At 49.1% G+C, this 19,120-nt stretch overlaps 1 protein-coding gene across 2 annotated transcripts in view; it reads right to left on the bottom strand.

Moving 5' to 3' along the window:
* TTC7B (tetratricopeptide repeat domain 7B) overlaps positions 1 to 19,120 on the bottom strand; it is a 144,478-nt gene that overhangs the window by 70,755 nt on the left and 54,603 nt on the right. For both annotated transcript variants that reach the window (XM_063948600.1, XM_063948601.1), the window contains exons 4-5: positions 15,225 to 15,355; positions 11,668 to 11,789 (exon numbers count right to left, since the gene is read on the bottom strand). In XM_063948600.1, the coding sequence (XP_063804670.1) occupies positions 11,668 to 11,789; positions 15,225 to 15,355 (253 nt within the window). The remainder of the gene's footprint in view (positions 1 to 11,667; positions 11,790 to 15,224; positions 15,356 to 19,120) is intronic.

Raw genomic sequence — 19,120 nt, 5'->3', positions numbered from 1 at the left:
GGACAATGTTGTCCAACAACCTCTCCCTGGATGGTGCTTTTATCAGCAGGTCGTCCTGGTACAGTATTATGTTCACTCCTTGCTTGCGGAGGAGAAACATCATCTCTGCCATTACCTTGGTGAACACCCTCAGTGCCGTGGAGAAGCCAAATGGCAGGGCCTGGAACTGGTAGTGACAGTCCTGTAGTGCAAACCTTAGATAAGCCTGATGAGGCCGCCAAATCGGAATATGAAGGTACGCATCCTTGATGTCCAGAGACACCAGGAATTCCCCCTCCTCCAGACCTGAGATCACCACTCTCAGAGACTCCATCTTGAACTTGAACACCCGGAAGTACGGGTTCAGTGACTTAAGGTTTAAAATGGGCCTTACCGAACCGTTTGGTTTCGGTACCACAAACATGTTGGGAGTAATAACCTTTGTTTTGTAGTTGAAGTGGAACTGGGACAATGACCTGAGTCTGCACCAGTTTCTGAATTGCTGTCTTTAAAGTCATATTTTCTGGAGAAGCTGGTAAGCCTGATTTGATTCCTGAAACTCCAGTCAGTAATCCTGGGCAATAAAGTCTTTGACCCAGGGATCCTGGCATAATGTTGCCCAAATGTAACGTAAATAACGTAATCGGGCTCCCACCTGCCTGTCTTCCAGGCAGTGCGGTCCACCGTCATGCTGAAGGCTTTGAGGAAGCAGAACCGGTCCGAAAGAACTGCAGAGTTGGAGCAGAGTAGGTTTTCCTAGCTGGGGATGCTGCGGAAGGAAGGTACGTAGACTTACCCGCCGTAGCCTTGGATATCCACGTATCCAGTTCCTCACCAAAAAGGGCCTCACCTGTGAATGGTAGGCTTTCCACGCTTTTCCTGGAATCCACATCCGCAGCCCACTGGTGTAGCCACAAGCCCCTGCGTGCTGACACTGCCGTGGCAGTGGTGCGTGCGTTGAGCAAACCAATTCCCTTTATGGCCTCCTCCGTAAAGTTAGCAGAGTCCTGAATATGCTGTAGGAGTAAAATTATCTCCCCCCTGGGTAAGGAAACTAACCCATCAATTAGATTACCTGATCATTTAGCAATGGCCCTAGTGATCCATGCACAAGCAATAGTGGGTCTCTGGGCCACCCCAGCAGCAGTGTATAGGGATTTGAGAGTGGTCTCAATCTTGCGGTCAGCCGTGTCCTGCCCCAGGGACAGGCAAGACAATCTTACATGATAACCTAGACATCGATGCATCCACAATCGGCGGGTTTTCCCATTTCTTTCTATCCTCCAGAGGAAAGGGAAAGGATGTAATTAACCTTTTAGGGATCTGAAACTTTTTGTCAGGATTAGGCCAAGTTTCCTCAAACGGGGCATTCAATTCCTTTGATGCTGTAAAAGTAGCTGAGAATTTCTTTTTTACATTAAAATAAGACTCCTCATCCACCTCCGCCACCTTGTCAGGAATGTGCAGGACTTCTCTAATAGCGTCTATCAGGGCCTGTATTCCCTGTGTAAGGGCCGCATCCCCCCCACTCGCGTCCATTTCGCCCTCCTTTGTGTCTGATGTATCATCATCAGTGTCAGCCTGCATGAGCTGGGCCAGAGTACGCTTTAGTGGACAAATGATGGGGGGTACGACGACACTGGTATAGGAACTGAATCTCTATTCATCAGGTCAACCAAAGATAGTCTTAAGTACTGCGTCTCTTTCTCAGTATGGGATAATTTATTAGAAATATTTGAGAACCTTTAATGGACTCTAACCAAGCGGGTTCTGACCCACTAGCCTTAGAATGTGTACTACCCTGGGTACACGGTAGTGAGTCTCCCGGGGAGGACAGACACTCTGCTGTGCAGGAAACACACTCCCGTGACATGATAATGTGAAGGGACCCACACACAGAAAGGTGAAAACTCAGTTTAACGCACACAGAGCCCGCAGGGAGACACAGAAGATGGAGCCAGCCACACCGCGCCCTTTCAGCTAAAGTAAAACTCAGCCGGGCCGCCAAACTAAGCTCCTTAATAGGGCTTAGTATTCTACAATGCTCCCCCCCTCACTAAGACCCCCTGGTACCGCTGAGGAGTCTTTGTGGAGGAGCTGCCCTTCCCTGTGATGCCTGTCAGTGTAAGCTGCAGAGGGAAAATGGCGCTGGTGAGCCGCTGGATCCGCTTATAGTGAATGACGCACGGCTTCCCGTTTTTTTGTTATACTTGCTGAGGTGTTTTTCATGCTTACCGCGGGTTAGAACCCCGGTAAGCTGTGCCAGTGTAGAGTTAAACAGCTCAGCTCGCCCCTCACAGCGGAACACACACCCAAAAAGCATGCTGTACTGAGCCTTGGAGACGCAGCCTGCATGTCAGTGCTGCGCTCCATACCCTGATGCCGCCATTACAGCCGGCGACCCGCTAACCGGGACGCCAGCCATCTACTCACCACTCTTCTTACTTCTGGCTGTTAGGGGTGGCGGCGTGCTGCGGGACTGTACGCTCGCCGTGGTGGGGCTTGCAAATAGGTCCCTCAGGAGCTATGTCCTGTCAGCGGGGAACGGGACCATTAACCCTTTGGGAGGTTGGGCTGTTCCCCACCCCTAAGTCCCACGAAGCAGACAGGCTGGTGCCAACCCGTCCTGCCTGAAAACAACAAACAGAAAAATAAATGCAGAAAAAACTCTTCAGGAGCTTCCCAAGCGTGACCGGCTCCTCCGGGCACATTTTCTAAACGGAGTCTGGTAGGAGGGACATAGAGGGAGGAGCCAGCCCACACCATTAATTTCTTAAAGTGCCAAGGCTCCTAGTGGACCAGTCTATACCCCATGGTACTAATGTGGACTACAGTATCTTCTAGGACGTAAGAGAAATATTGATTTGATTTAGATTTCTCTTCTGTTCATTCACTTTGAATTTTGTTAATTGAACTGCCGGTACGATGCCCCGCAATGTCGCGTCGCGGGGCATCGCACAAGTGTATGGGCACCATAAGACCGTTTCATAAAAAGGACCCGTCAGGTTTAGCAATACCATCTCTGCATGCGTATATGTCACTCGGTAAAACGCAGTCCGCCAACTCTCATAAGTAAAATACGGCATTTGCTGCGTTGTGCAGAAGGGTGAGCCACCAGCGACATCCGTTACAGTCGTGTGTTACTCTGTTCCACTGGGATCAGCGAGCGCTGTTGTGATAAAGCTTTTTAATTTTGACATGTCTGAGAGCGGGAAGTGCTCTCATTTATCACATTTACAGAACAGAAGTGACGTCCAAACAATACACAGCTCCATTAGCCGGAGCCAAGATGTTCCACCTCCACTAAAACAACAAAAACTGCGTTCCCCATAATCCAATGTACGGAGCAATTAAAGGTCAGCAGCAGCAAAGACAGCAGTGTAGTGTTTTATTGATTCCACTAAGAACTCTTTGAAGTTGTCAATTTCCTAAATGTCTTCTTATGGAACGTGTGAAAGTGCGGGGATGAGGCAGCTCTCCGACTGCAGGGATGAAGCATCTCTCTGACCGCGGGGATGAAGCATCTCTCTGAGTGCGGGGATGAAGCATCTCTCTGAGTGCGGGGATGAAGCATCTCTCTGAGTGCGGGGATGAAGCATCTCTCTGACTGCGGGGATGAAGCATCTCTCTGACTGCGGGGATGAAGCATCTCTCTGACTGCGGGGATGAAGCATCTCTCTGACTGCAGGGATGAAGCATCTCTCTGACTGCAGGGATGAAGCATCTCTCTGACTGCAGGGATGAAGCATCTCTCTGACTGCAGGGATGAAGCATCTCTCTGACTGCGGGGATGAGGCAGCTCTCTGACTGCGGGGATGAGGCATCTCTCTTACTGCGGGGATGAAGCATCTCTCTGACTGCGGGGATGAGGCATCTCTCTGACTGCGGGGATGAGGCAGCTCTCTGACTGCGGGGATGAAGCATCTCTCTGACTGCGGGGATGAAGCATCTCTCTGACTGCAGGGATGAAGCATCTCTCTGACTGCAGGGATGAAGCATCTCTCTGACTGCAGGGATGAAGCATCTCTCTGACTGCAGGGATGAAGCATCTCTCTGACTGCAGGGATGAAGCATCTCTCTGACTGCAGGGATGAAGCATCTCTCTGACTGCAGGGATGAAGCATCTCTCTGACTGCAGGGATGAAGCATCTCTCTGACTGCAGGGATGAAGCATCTCTCTGACTGCAGGGATGAAGCATCTCTCTGACTGCAGGGATGAAGCATCTCTCTGACTGCAGGGATGAGGCAGCTCTCTGACTGCAGGGATGAAGCATCTCTCTGACTGCAGGGATGAAGCATCTCTCTGACTGCAGGGATGAGGCAGCTCTCTGACTGCGGGGATGAAGCATCTCTCTGAGTGCGGGGATGAAGCATCTCTCTGAGTGCGGGGATGAAGCATCTCTCTGACTGCAGGGATGAAGCATCTCTCTAAGTGCAGGGATGAAGCATCTCTGACTGCGGGGATGAAGCATCTCATTGACTGCGGGGATGAAGCATCTCATTGACTGCGGGGATGAAGCATCTCTCTGACTGCAGGGATGAAGCTCTGACTGCAGGGATGAAGCATCTCTCTGACTGCGGGGATGAGGCATCTCTCTGACTGCAGGGATGAAGCATCTCTCTGACTGCAGGGATGAAGCATCTCTCTGACTGCAGGGATGAAGCATCTCTCTGACTGCAGGGATGAAGCATCTCTCTGACTGCAGGGATGAAGCATCTCTCTGACTGCAGGGATGAAGCATCTCTCTGACTGCAGGGATGAGGCAGCTCTCTGACTGCAGGGATGAGGCAGCTCTCTGACTGCAGGGATGAAGCATCTCTCTGAGTGCAGGGATGAAGCATCTCTCTGAGTGCAGGGATGAAGCATCTCTCTAAGTGCAGGGATGAAGCATCTCTCTAAGTGCAGGGATGAAGCATCTCTCTAAGTGCGGGGATGAAGCATCTCTCTGACTGCGGGGATGAAGCATCTCATTGACTGCGGGGATGAAGCATCTCTCTAACTGCGGGGATGAAGCATCTCATTGACTGCGGGGATGAAGCATCTCTCTGACTGCAGGGATGAAGCTCTGACTGCAGGGATGAAGCATCTCTCTGACTGCAGGGATGAAGCATCTCTCTGACTGCGGGGATGAAGCATCTCTCTGACTGCGGGGATGAAGCATCTCTCTGACTGCGGGGATGAAGCATCTCTCTGACTGCGGGGATGAAGCATCTCTCTGACTGCGGGGATGAAGCATCGCTCTGACTGCGGGGATGAAGCATCTCTCTGACTGCGGGGATGAGGCATCTCTCTGACTGCGGGGATGAAGCATCTCTCTGACTGCGGGGATGAGGCATCTCTCTGACTGCGGGGATGAGGCATCTCTCTGAGTGCAGGGATGAAGCATCTCTCTGAGTGCAGGGATGAAGCATCTCATTGACTGCAGGGATGAAGCATCTCTCTGACTGCAGGGATGAAGCTCTGACTGCAGGGATGAGGCATCTCTCTGACTGCGGGGATGAGGAGGCTCTCTGACTGCGGGGATGAGGTAGCTCTCTGACTGCGGGGATGAAGCATCTCTCTGACTGCGGGGATGAGGCATCTCTCTGACTGCGAGCATCTCTCCGAGTGCAGGGAGGAAGCATCTCTCTGACTGCAAGGAGGAAGCATCTCTCTGACTGCAGGGAGGAAGCATCTCTCTGACTGCAGGGAGGAAGCATTTCTCTGAGTGCAGGGATGAAGCATCTCTCTGAGTGCAGGGATGAAGCATCTCTCTGAGTGCAGGGATGAAGCATCTCATTGACTGCAGGGATGAAGCATCTCTCTGACTGCAGGGATGAAGCTCTGACTGCAGGGATGAGGCATCTCTCTGACTGCGGGGATGAGGAGGCTCTCTGACTGCGGGGATGAGGCAGCTCTCTGACTGCGGGGATGAAGCATCTCTCTGACTGCGGGGATGAGGCATCTCTCTGACTGCGAGCATCTCTCCGAGTGCAGGGAGGAAGCATCTCTCTGACTGCAGGGAGGAAGCATCTCTCTGACTGCAGGGAGGAAGCATCTCTCTGACTGCGGGGATGAAGCATCTCTCTGACTGCGGGGATGAAGCATCTCTCTGACTGCGGGGATGAAGCATCTCTCTGACTGCGGGGATGAAGCATCTCTCTGACTGCGGGGATGAAGCATCTCTCTGACTGCGGGGATGAGGCATCTCTCTGACTGCGAGCATCTCTCCGAGTGCAGGGAGGAAGCATCTCTCTGACTGCAGGGAGGAAGCATCTCTCTGACTGCAGGGAGGAAGCATCTCTCTGACTGCAGGGAGGAAGCATCTCTCTGACTGCAGGGAGGAAGCATCTCTGACTGCAGGGAGGAAGCATCTCTCTGACTGCAGGGAGGAAGCATCTCTCTGACTGCAGGGAGGAAGCATCTCTCTGACTGCGGGGATGAAGCATCTCTCTGACTGCGGGGATGAAGCATCTCTCTGACTGCAGGGATGAAGCATCTCTCTGACTGCAGGGATGAAGCTCTGACTGCAGGGATGAGGCATCTCTCTGACTGCGGGGATGAGGAGGCTCTCTGACTGCGGGGATGAGGAGGCTCTCCGACTGCGGGGATGAGGCAGCTCTCCCACTGCGGGGATGAGGCAGCTCTCCCACTGCGGGGATGAGGCAGCTCTCCCACTGCGGGGATGAGGCAGCTCTCCCACTGCGGGGATGAGGCAGCTCTCCCACTGCGGGGATGAGGCAGCTCTCCCACTGCGGGGATGAGGCAGCTCTCCCACTGCGGGGATGAGGCAGCTCTCCCACTGCGGGGATGAGGCAGCTCTCCCACTGCGGGGATGAGGCAGCTCTCCGACTGCGGGGATGAGGCAGCTCTCCGACTGCGGGGATGAGGCAGCTCTCCGACTGCGGGGATGAGGCAGCTCTCCGACTGCGGGGATGAGGCAGCTCTCCGACTGCGGGGATGAGGCAGCTCTCCGACTGCGGGGATGAGGCAGCTCTCTGACTGCGGGGATGAGGCAGCTCTCTGACTGCAGGGATGAAGCATCTCTCTGACTGCAGGGATGAGGCAGCTCTCTGACTGCAGGGATGAGGCAGCTCTCTGACTGCAGGGATGAAGCATCTCTCTGACTGCAGGGATGAAGCATCTCTCTGACTGCAGGGATGAGGCAGCCCTCCGACTGCAGGGATGAGGCAGCTCTCCGACTGCAGGGATGAGGCATCTCTCTGACTGCAGGGATGAGGCATCTCTCTGACTGCAGGGATGAAGCTCTGACTGCGGGGAGGAAGCATCTCTCTCCCCTCGCCGCTCCCCGCCAGGATCCCGATGTCGGTATGTTGCCGGGATCCCTGGGTCGGTATGCAGACATACTACACCCCTCCCTGACAATTACCTCTCTCCCCTCCAATCTATCCTCAATGCTGCTGCCCGGCTCATCTTACTCACCAAACGCACTACGTCCACCTCCTCTCTCCTACAAGCCCTTCACTGGCTTCCCTTCCCTTTCAAAATCCAATTCAAGCTTCTCACACTCACCTACAAAGCCCTCACCCACTCCTCTCCCATCTACATCTCTGACCTTATCTCCCTTTACTCTCCCACCTATCCTCTTCTCTCTGCTAATGCACGCCGACTCTCCTGTCTTCTGATTACTTCCTCCCACTCCTATCTCCAAGATTTTTCACGTGCTGCACCACTTCTCTGGAATTCCCTACCTCTCCACCTCTCTACAGAACTTCAAACAGGCTCAAGACCCACTTCTTTACCAAACCCAGCCAAATCTTATCCTAACCCTCTGTTCCACGCTCTCTATGTACCCCGTCTGTGTCACCCGTCTGTCTACCCCTACCCTTTAGAATGTAAGCTCTCACGAGTAGGGCCCTCCTCTTCTTACTTTAATAATTCTCAACTGCCCAAATCCTGCAGTTTTTGGCCACCTTGATACTTATCTCTATGTCGTTTACTGGTGTAGTTATGCTTAGTTACCCTGTACTTGTCCTATATTGTCTTCAACTGTAAGTCACTGTTTTCCTGTTTTTTTTAATGTGCATATGTACTCTGTAATTGGGCGCTGCGGAACCCTTGTGGCGCCATATAAATAAAGGGTAATAATAATAATATTATACACAAGAAATGTAAACACTCTGGCAGATCATGTCAAAGCGTGGAATATTTCTGTTACATCTGTGTATGTCAGCAGTAGCCGCAAGATGTAGTTTGGGCTTGGCGGCCCTCTACATACCGCTATGGAATAGCAAACCATACATCATTTGAATGGAACAGAGAAACATACATCAGTATATCACATGTAACACACCCGGCTCTTACCCCAGACGTGCTATGAGCTAGCTACACACTCAGATACCACAATGCTCAGCAATTTCAAAACTTGGAGAGAGGCGCTGTGAGAGGAGGTGAGAGAAGCAGAATGTGGCAATGTGCAGCCCTGAGAGCCCCTCGTACATAACGCTTCAGAGCTATAAAGGCTGCATGAGACCTATTACATACACTGGTTAGGGGTGAAGAGAACAGAGAATGTTTAGGTGGAAACTGCATGTGACCAGGGAATACACCGAAATGATTAATAGCTCAGGCAAGTTCTTTTGCTTATACGCTGGGGAGGGCCATGCTATATTACACTGGGGAGGGCCATGGTATATTACGCTGGGGAGGGCCATGGTATATTTTGCTGGGGAGGGCCATGCTATATTACACTGGGGAGGGCCATGGTATATTACGCTGGGGAGGGCCATGGTATATTACGCTGGGGAGGGCCATGGTATATTACGCTGGGGAGGGCCATGGTATATTACGCTGGGGAGGGCCATGGTATATTACGCTGGGGAGGGCCATGCTATATTACACTGGGGAGGGCCATGGTATATTACGCTGGGGAGGGCCATGGTATATTACGCTGGGGAGGGCCATGCTATATTACACTGGGGAGGGCCATGGTATATTACGCTGGGGAGGGCCATGCTATATTACACTGGGGAGGGCCATGGTATATTACGCTGGGGAGGGCCATGGTATATTACGCTGGGGAGGGCCATGGTATATTACGCTGGGGAGGGCCATGGTATATTACGCTGGGGAGGGCCATGGTATATTACGCTGGGGAGGGCCATGGTATATTACGCTGGGGAGGGCCATGCTATATTACGCTGGGGAGGGCCATGGTATATTACGCTGGGGAGGGCCATGGTATATTACGCTGGGGAGGGCCATGGTATATTACGCTGGGGAGGGCCATGGTATATTACGCTGGGGAGGGCCATGGTATATTACGCTGGGGAGGGCCATGGTATATTACGCTGGGGAGGGCCATGGTATATTACGCTGGGGAGGGCCATGGTATATTACGCTGGGGAGGGCCATGGTATATTACGCTGGGGAGGGCCATGCTATATTACGCTGGGGAGGGCCATGCTATATTACGCTGGGGAGGGCCATGCTATATTACGCTGGGGAGGGCCATGGTATATTACGCTGGGGAGGGCCATGCTATATTACGCTGGGGAGGGCCATGCTATATTACGCTGGGGAGGGCCATGCTATATTACGCTGGGGAGGGCCATGCTATATTACGCTGGGGTGGGCCATGCTATATTACACTGGGGAGGGCCATGCTATATTACGCTGGGGAGGGCCATGCTATATTACGCTGGGGAGGGCCATGCTATATTACGCTGGGGAGGGCCATGCTATATTTCGCTGGGGAGGGCCATGCTATATTACGCTGGGGAGGGCCATGCTATATTTCGCTGGGGAGGGCCATGCTATATTACGCTGGGGAGGGCCATGCTATATTACGCTGGGGAGGGCCATGGTATATTACGCTGGGGAGGGCCATGGTATATTACGCTGGGGAGGGCCATGGTATATTACACTGGGGATGGCCATGCTATATTATGTAAATTACCCGTTCAGCAGACAAGCAATGCAGAAATCAATGTAACACACTGCTGTTTGTCTAGAACATATTGGGGCCAACATTTCACCATGAGCCATCGCAATGTACTATGGGGGTCACACTGAGTTTACAGGGGAAAAATTCCACATCGCTTAATTCCATGTCGCTCTATTGCGCACAAGTCATGTGACACAGGTAGGTGGGGCCTCTCTCCATAGTACAAGCTGACAGCATGTCCGTCAGCCTGAAAACCTCCTTTCAGCTCAAGCAATGGTACACCTCTATAGAGAGGGCAGAAAAAGAGGCTAGTCACTGGCGATTAGTCTAATTACATGACGTGATATATTAGTATCTCCGAGTCTCCAAGGTTTGAAGTTGTGTAAAATGAATACAGACATACGTCCTCTATTCATTTTCTCTTCTCCTGGGGTGACAGTAGTTACTGTTCCAAACCTACAGGGTAAAGGACTTATATTGTTCTGGACATAGGAGAAATGGGATAAACATGCACAAGTCTAGCGGGAATCTACATGAGCCACAGACAGCAGTCGGATACATACTGTTCATCTCCGTGGTAATTAATCCTGCAGCAGAATGTCATAAATACAGATAAATAACAGGAAGGAACACAAACTGGAGACTTAAATACAGAGAATCCCCAGACTATATAACTTTGGATCTAGAACCCATAGACTGTGTAACTCTGGGTCTAGCACCCCCAGAATGTGCAATTGACTTGTAATCTCAGTATCACTCTCACAGTCCACGTCCTGGGTCACATTACTTGTAATCTCAGTTTCTACATCAGGAGTATACAGTCTGAGAGCATAGACTGAGGGGGCCACACCTAGAACGACAGACTGAAGGGGCCACACCTAGAATGACATAGACTGAGGGGCCAGACCAAGAACGACATAGACTGAGGGGACCAGACCTAGAGTGACATACTGTAGACTGAAGGGCCAGACCTAGAAGAACATAGACTGAGGGTGCCAGACCTATAAAGATATAGACTGAGAGAACCAGACCTACAATGACATAGACTGAGGATAAAAGAGCTAAGAGACACAAACTGAGGGGGCCAGACATAGAGCCAAATAGACTGAGGGGGCCTGACCTAGAGCGATATAGACTGAGGGGGCCAGACCTAGGAGAACATAGACTGAGGGGGCCAGACCTAGGAGAACATAGACTGAGGGAGCCTTACCTAGAGTGATATAAACTGGGGGTGCCAGACCTAGAATGACATAGACTGAGGGGCCTGACCTAGAGCGATACAGACTAAGGGTGCAGACCTAGGAGAACATAGACAGAGGGGGCCAGACCTAGAAGAGCATAGACTGAGGGAGCCACACCTAGAACGACACAGACTGAGGGGGCCCCACCTAGAACGACACAGACTGAGGGGGCCAGACCTAGAATGACATAGACTGAGGGTGCCAGACCTAGAGCGACATAGACTGAGAAGACCAGGCCTAGAGTGACATACTGTAGACTGAAGGGCCAGACCTAGAAGAACATATACTGAGGGGTTCAGACCTAGGAGAATGTAGACTGAGGGGCCAGTCCTAGAAGAACATATACTAGGGGTACCAGACCTAAAATTACATAGATTGAGGGGGCCAAACCTAGAAGGACATAGACTGAGGGGATAAGACCTAGAAGAACATATACTGAGGGGGTCAGACCTAGAAGGACATAAACTGAAGTGGCCAGATCTAGGATACAGACTGAGGGTGCCAGACCTAGGATAACATTGAGGAGGTGACAAACCTGAACATTACGATGACTAACTCACCCGTTCTTGAAGTAGAGAACATGAGCTCTCTGAAGCCCAGTCTCCAGGAAAAAGCTCAGCTCCTGGTCTGGTGTCGTCGGACCCGGCTTAGGACTTCGGTTCTGGATATTTGCTGTTTGCACCTGACAATGGAGGAACAGATATGTGAAGACACACGACACGACGACTCCCTATGACCAATGTGTACACTGTTCATATACTGATAACACTTGGGATCTCAAATCATAGACAAAGTAAATTGACTAAATGATCAATAACACCGTGTTTTTTTATCTGATACCTCCAACATTCGTTTTTTTATTTATATGGGATCCTGAGTGGTTACTAACAGAATGTATTAAAAATAACAACAACTATATATATATATATATATATATACATATATATATATATATATATACATACACATATATATATATATATATATATATATATATATACACATATATATATATATATATATATATAAAATAAAATGAAGTGACAGCACACTATGTCCTATAACAAAAATTGCTGGTGCAGGGTCCTGGTATTTGATACAAACACTCACTTTCTCCACAGTTGAAAAAAGAATTAGACCAGCACTCACGTTTGGTTGGTGAAAGAAAAAAAGGGGTTTTATTCCTGATAAGCCATCTGGATGTACCCTACTGCTACAGTTCGCCCGACAGCCGTTTCAATGCTCAATGGTCTTCATCAGGGGCCCCTGATGAAGACCATTGAGCGTTGAAACGGCTGTCGGGCGAACTGTAGCAGTAGGGTACATCCAGATGGCTTATCAGGAATAAAACCCTTTTTTTCTTTCACCAACTAAACGTGAGTGCTGGTCTAATTCTTTTTTCAACTGTGGAGAAAGTGAGTGTTTGTGTATATATATATATATATATATATATATATATAAATATATATATATATATATATATATATATAAAACGCTTTACTCCCAATAAGACTTTGCAAGTTTGATAATCAGGGGATTCCTCCTGGGCTCCTGACGCACTGTAGATAAGTAGATAAATGAAATTGGTCCTGACAATGTTTGTCCTAATGTAATATCATCTCTGCACAGAGACCTGCAGCCACACCTCAAGCACAATGCACTGGAGGTGTCGCAGAGAAGGCGAGACACCACAGTAGACGCAGTGGCACTACTTTGCCCAGCTGTCTCAGCAAGCATTGCCCACCACTCCACGGCCCCGGCTACAGATCCCTGTAAGGGCCACATCAGCAGTGCTATATTTTGCTGCATGGATGATACAGTCCTGCGGCTCTTACTACTGTGAAGTATAGCAACTTTCTGCAGTCTTACCAGACCAGAGTCTCGCTTACACCTGTCACAGTAATCCGTAAGAACGTACAACTCATTACCATGAGCAATAATTCTGTATACTAATGGACTTTCTCCTGCACTTTACAAAACATATTACTTAGCTGGAAGGGCCGAGAAACCTCAGCAGATGTTTCTACAAACGCTACTTTATAGATCCAGGATCATGTCATGGGAATACGACTCTGTATATACTTGTTGTCCCCTCTGCGTTAATGAGCAAGCTTTAAATGGCCACTACCTAGAACGACTTAATGATTGTTCTTCTATTCCATGGTTTGGCATTTGCTTTTTGTATTACTTGGGGGAGGGTTAGGGTTAGGCACCAGGTGGAGGGTTAGGTACCAGGAGGAAGGTTAGGGTTATGTTTAGGGTTAGGATTAGCCACTTGGGGGAAGGTTAGGCACCAGGGGGAAGGTTAGGGTTACGTTAGGATTGGTCACTAGGGGGAGGGTTAGATTTAGGCACCAGGGGGAGGGTTAGGTACCAGGGGGAAGGTTAGGGTTATGGTTAGGATTAGCCACTTGGGGGAGGGTTAGGTACCAGGAGGAGGGTTAGGGTTATGTTTAGGGTTAGGATTAGCCACTTGGGGGACGGTTAGGAACCAGGGGGAAGGTTAGGGTTATGTTTAGGGTTAGGATTGGTCACTAGGGGGAGGGTTAGATTTAGGCACCAGGGGGAGGGTTAGGTACCAGGGGGAAGGTTAGGGTTATGGTTAGGATTAGCCACTTGGGGGAGGGTTAGGATTAGCCACTTGGGGGAGGGTTAGGTACCAGGAGGAGGGTTAGGTACCAGGAGGAAGGTTAGGGTTATGTTTAGGGTTAGGATTAGCCACTTGGGGGACGGTTAGGGTTAGGTACCAGGGGGCAGGTTATGTTTAGGGTTAGGATTAGCCACTAGGGGGAGGGTTAGATTTAGGCACCAGGGGGAGGGTTAGGTACCAGGGGGAAGGTTAGGGTTATGGTTAGGATTAGCCACTTGGGGGAGGGTTAGGATTAGCCACTTGGGGGAGGGTTAGGTACCAGGAGGAGGGTTAGGTACCAGGAGGAAGGTTAGGGTTATGTTTAGGGTTAGGATTAGCCACTTGGGGGACGGTTAGGGTTAGGTACCAGGGGGCAGGTTATGTTTAGGGTTAGGATTAGCCACTTGGGGGAGGGTTAGGGTTAGGCACCAGGAGGAGGGTTAGGTACCAGGGGGAAGGTTAGGGTTATGTTTAGGGTTAGCCACTTGGGAGAGGGTTAGGTACTAGAGGGAAGGTTAGGCACTATGGGGAAGGTTAGGGAGGGCTAGCTTTAGGCTAAATAACAAAAAAAGCGCAACTTTTTTGTGTCGATCATTTGAATGTTGACTTTTTAAACCGGTCTATCTAAGTCACGGTGTACCAATTACCTGTCTACCTAATGACCCTGTGTACCATGTCAATCTATCAATCCACATCCCTAATACATAGCTGGCACTTGTATTTATAGTGTAAGACATATTGTAGAGGGATCACAAAGCATTACTGAAGAGAACATCAAGGTGACTGTGTTAATGGGAGCTGCCATGATGAGGAGATGCCGTCATGTACTGTACGTGCTGAAAGCAAACCACATTCTATGGTAACAGAATGGTTTAGTCAGTCTTATAGGACTAGATTAGTATAGGCTGCAATGTACTGAATATATACATTTTCTTTAGGTGGGTTTAGTTCAACTTTAAGATATTGACATAAGCATTACATTACCTTCTCAGGTGTTCGGACAGCTCTGCTTGCTCAGAAAATACCTCATTTTGTTATTAGTAATTTAGGATACCATAATCAATACCCACTGCATTGCCCACCCAGAGAGAACATCATGGCTGCTCACAGGCAGCAAGTGCTAAGATTAAATAAGTCAGGGAAAAACAGATTTTGCCTAATTAAAATGATGCTGCATAACATAACTTTTGGATACTTGAAATGGGATGTATGGCTGAAATAATCTTCCCGCTTTGCTACATCAATTGTAAATAACTGACCTTATTTTAGCAACATTTGTATCAATAGACACATGAGGAAAGTAAACAGATTTACGTGTGTTGCAACATAAAGCAAACAGACGAGGTATGTTGCAGATGTTTCAACAGACTATTTTATGTATAAATATCCATTCTGAAGCTGAACGGCTTTATTGTCAGTAAGAATGGCCATGCAGAAGATAGAACCCCCCCCCCCCCTCACTAGACAATTCCAGCCCGATTGACGCACCCGCTCCACCTCTTGCAGGTACAGCAGGGCAATGTCTCCAGCTTTCTCATAGCAGGTGATGATTTCCTGGTCCCGATCCACGTGAAGGCTGTTGGTGGAAGATGAACTTGGCAGCTTTTCTAGACAGAGACCTGTAACACATGATAGGAAGGAGACTTAGCTGCGTCATGTGGCCACATTCACACATCAGACACATTTACACAAGTGTTTATTATAACACTATTCTACAGACCTGTCTGGCTCAGTGTAATATAACTTCTTTGGTACTGAAGCTGCAAGTAAAGTAAATGATTCTCCTAAACAGAAGGATCAGTTATAAATAAGCAGGATCAGAAGTTATAAACCGTCCACTGTCTGCTGAACATGATTACATGTATTCCAATGGCTCCACTGTCACCAGATGTTGGGCAGCAAATTATCAGCATGACTGTGCAGCCACTGAGATGAGCCATCGGGTCACCATGCGCCAGTGTCTGTAAGGAATGTTTCCAGCGCCTTGTTATATCGGGTGTGGTATGTTAGGTAGAACAGACTTGGGTCAACCACTACTGGTCGACAGTAAGTAGGTCAACATGGTTTCCAGGTCGACAGGGACTGTAGGTCGACATGAGAAAAGGTCAACATGGTTTTTTTAAAACTTTTTTTGGTGTCGTTTTCCCTGTACAGTGACCGGGAATCCCAATAAGTGCACCGTGTCCCCTCGCATGCTTCGGGCAAGGTGACTCACTGCACTACCGCGGTGCTCAGCACAGGTTACTGTTCCCAATTGTAGTCCACGTGGATCGTAAAGAATGAAAAAGTAAAAAAAAATGTAAAAAAAATGTGAAAAACTCATACTGACCTTTTGTCATGTTGACCTAGAATCCCTGTCGACCTAGAAACCATGTCGACCTACTTACTGTTGACCAATAGTGGTCAACCTAGACAGTGACGACCTACTTACTGTCAACCTAACGACGGATCCCGTTACACCCATGTCATAAAGAGTTTAGGCTGCTCCGTCCTACTCGCACTGGAAAGGTGGACCTATTCATCTGGCCACTAAGTGCACCCGGCAACCGTCTGGAATAAATTAGACATTTCAAGGTCTTCTTCTATTTTTCTTTTCTTCAAATACCAGATGTAAACGGAGCAGATACCACTGAGCGTAACGCTTATACAAGAGGTCTCTTTAGTTGCCACACTAATTCAGCAATCCTACGGTGTATCTTCAACCATTCCGTCCTGTCCAGCGAGGACACTACATCGCTCTCTCAGGTCAATTACTGGTTCCTCAAATGCAACCCATTACTACCTGGGTATGCCGTCCAGAAGAAAAAACATGGCTGAGCTGCATTATTACAGGAGTGACCTATATCCTTTTCCCTGAAGACTGTAATGGACACCTTGCATGAAGTCCTCCGTCTCTTGGCAATCTGACACATGCAATAACCTTTCCTTCTCAAAACAGCAATAGTTGTGTTTCTTGAGCAGGCGCTTTACAAATGGAGATGCAACGCTGTAGCTCGCAACCCAAGGTAAGACATTTTACTCGCTTTATTGAACAGAATGAGGAGCTTTCTGCTGTGCCAACAAAATTACAATGGCTCCTCTAGTAACCAATTAAAATGTAAACATAATTAATTAAGGATGAGTGGAGTAATGGCCGCAGAGAACGGGGCTGCACAATTATTACACGTAACAAATAATCAAATGCTTGTGTGTGATATGTTATATAAATACACTTACGCACTGTAATCTACCTCCAATTCCTGTCAGCGCTGCAGCTAAGCAGACATCCCAGGGGAGGGTAATGGTCACAGGGTCATAATAAGAATGTGCCACCTCCTGGCTGAGACATCAGAGCGCAGTAACTGGATCCTTCCAGAAGAGAGAAATCATTTCAGCCTCCCTAACACACGGGATTAGTGGTGGTTTAGGCAGTAAGAGCTTGCAGCGTGCCAACCATCTATCACAGAACCGGAGTGTCCTCATACACCTCCGCTGCAGTCACACCAAACAGCCAGGTCGCGTGAGGCTCTTCTACCATTTGACATCATTTTTGCCGAAAATGTGTTAGTCACAATACAATGCGACTAGGACACACAGGGAGACTGCGCTGAATAATGTGATATACGACACTTGTAGATCTGTGTGCGACTGAGTCTCACACAACAAACACATCTTTTTCCCAATACGAGATCTGTTATGCTCCGTATACAGGGAGTAATTCAGATCTGATTGCAGCAGCAAATTTGTTAGCACTTGGGCAAAACCATGTGCACTGCAGGAGGGGCAGATGTAACATGTGCAGAGAGAGTTAGATTTGGGTGGGTTATATTGTTTCTGTGCAGGGTAAATACTGGCTGCTTTATTTTTACACTGCAATTTAGATTTCAGTTAGAACACAACCCACCCAAATCTAACTCTCTCTGCACATGTTACATCTGCCCCACCTGCACTGCAGCATGGTGCTACCCAGGTCTCTGCACGTTACATCTGCCCCACCTGCAGTGCAGCATGGTGCTGCCCAGGTCTCTCTGCCCCACCTGCAGTGCAAAGGGGTTTTGCCCAACTGCTAACAAATTTTCAGCAGCGATCAGGTCAGAGTGAGGCCCACAGGCTCAGAGAAGTGCAGTAATGCAGCTGCAAGTGCGATGATCTCCGCAACGTAAATGCAGATATCAGCAAGTGACGCTGCCGCCTGGAAATGAAAAGAGATGCACACTGGAGCTACCGCAACTCATTCGCAATTGCATATACATACACAGCCCATAGGCAAGATCTAGGAACATCAGTCTGAAGGGTAGACATATGGTTATGCAGACTGGACCCGACAGTAGTCACGCAGGCGCCATGTTTCTGTACATTACAGCCGACGTCAGAAAAAACACCCCAAAAACGGCCATGACAACCACTCCCCGCTAACACCATGTTAACACCCCCAAACTGTCCCGTCCTGTCAATCACTTTGCAAAGAAGTCATCATTGCGTGCGGGTTTAAAGCGGCACCTTGATGCATGTGCAATGTGAACGCAGCACAAGAGCAGTCTGCCAATAATCGCTCAGAGCACTGTCTTTACATACTTCTCTGAATCAGGCCCCAGTCACACACAGTATACAGGTGTCATATCACATTACTCAGCGCAGTCTCCTCGTGTGTCCTAGTCCCATTGCAACTAAGATGCATTTTCAGCAGCAAAAAAGACACCCGACGTTAGCAGAGTTGCACAGGACCTGGCGGCTCACTCACGCACTGCATGGCGCATTGAGGCTAGGTGTATAAGGACACAGCTGTAGGTCCGTCCACATTCTGGACAAGGCAGTGATCAGACATAACACACCTCTGTGCTCAGGCCACTGCCGTATCATCCTCAGTCAGGGAATACGCTGCACTAATTATAAACCGAATCAAAACAGACTTTTTATCAAGGGGAAAGTTTCAATCATGGAAAGTGCTCTAAATGTGTTATTATTCAGACCAGAGAAATGTCTGCACTCCTCACGCTGTAAAGTTATAAGTGTGTGTGTGAAGGGGGGGGGGGGGGGGGGGGTTGGTTGGGGGTTGGGGGTGGTGGACTTGCTGAGATACACAAATAAATAAAGCCAGGAAGACCCCCCCCCCCCCCCTTTCCTCAGGTCACCATTAGTGGTTCTCTCTCTATATGTGCACTGTGCGTATTATTGAGAAATATTTATATAGTGCTCTGTGGGGCACTGCTGGGGTGTGGGTTGCCCTTAGAGAAGGTTGCCATCGCTGTCGGGTGAACACAGCGAGGTGACCCCATTAGGTACGAGATGCCATGCACATTGTATCAATGAGGGTAATATGCCAGAGACCAATTAAATAAAAATAAGAGTGATATTTTGCCCCACTTCCATGTTTGGTGCTCTACGCCAGTCTACTAGCTGGCGCG

The sequence above is a fragment of the Pseudophryne corroboree genome, chromosome 12 (assembly GCF_028390025.1).
Source record: "Pseudophryne corroboree isolate aPseCor3 chromosome 12, aPseCor3.hap2, whole genome shotgun sequence".
NCBI classification, from domain to species: Eukaryota; Metazoa; Chordata; class Amphibia; order Anura; family Myobatrachidae; genus Pseudophryne; species Pseudophryne corroboree.
This window is presented reverse-complemented; position numbering and strand designations above follow the sequence as displayed.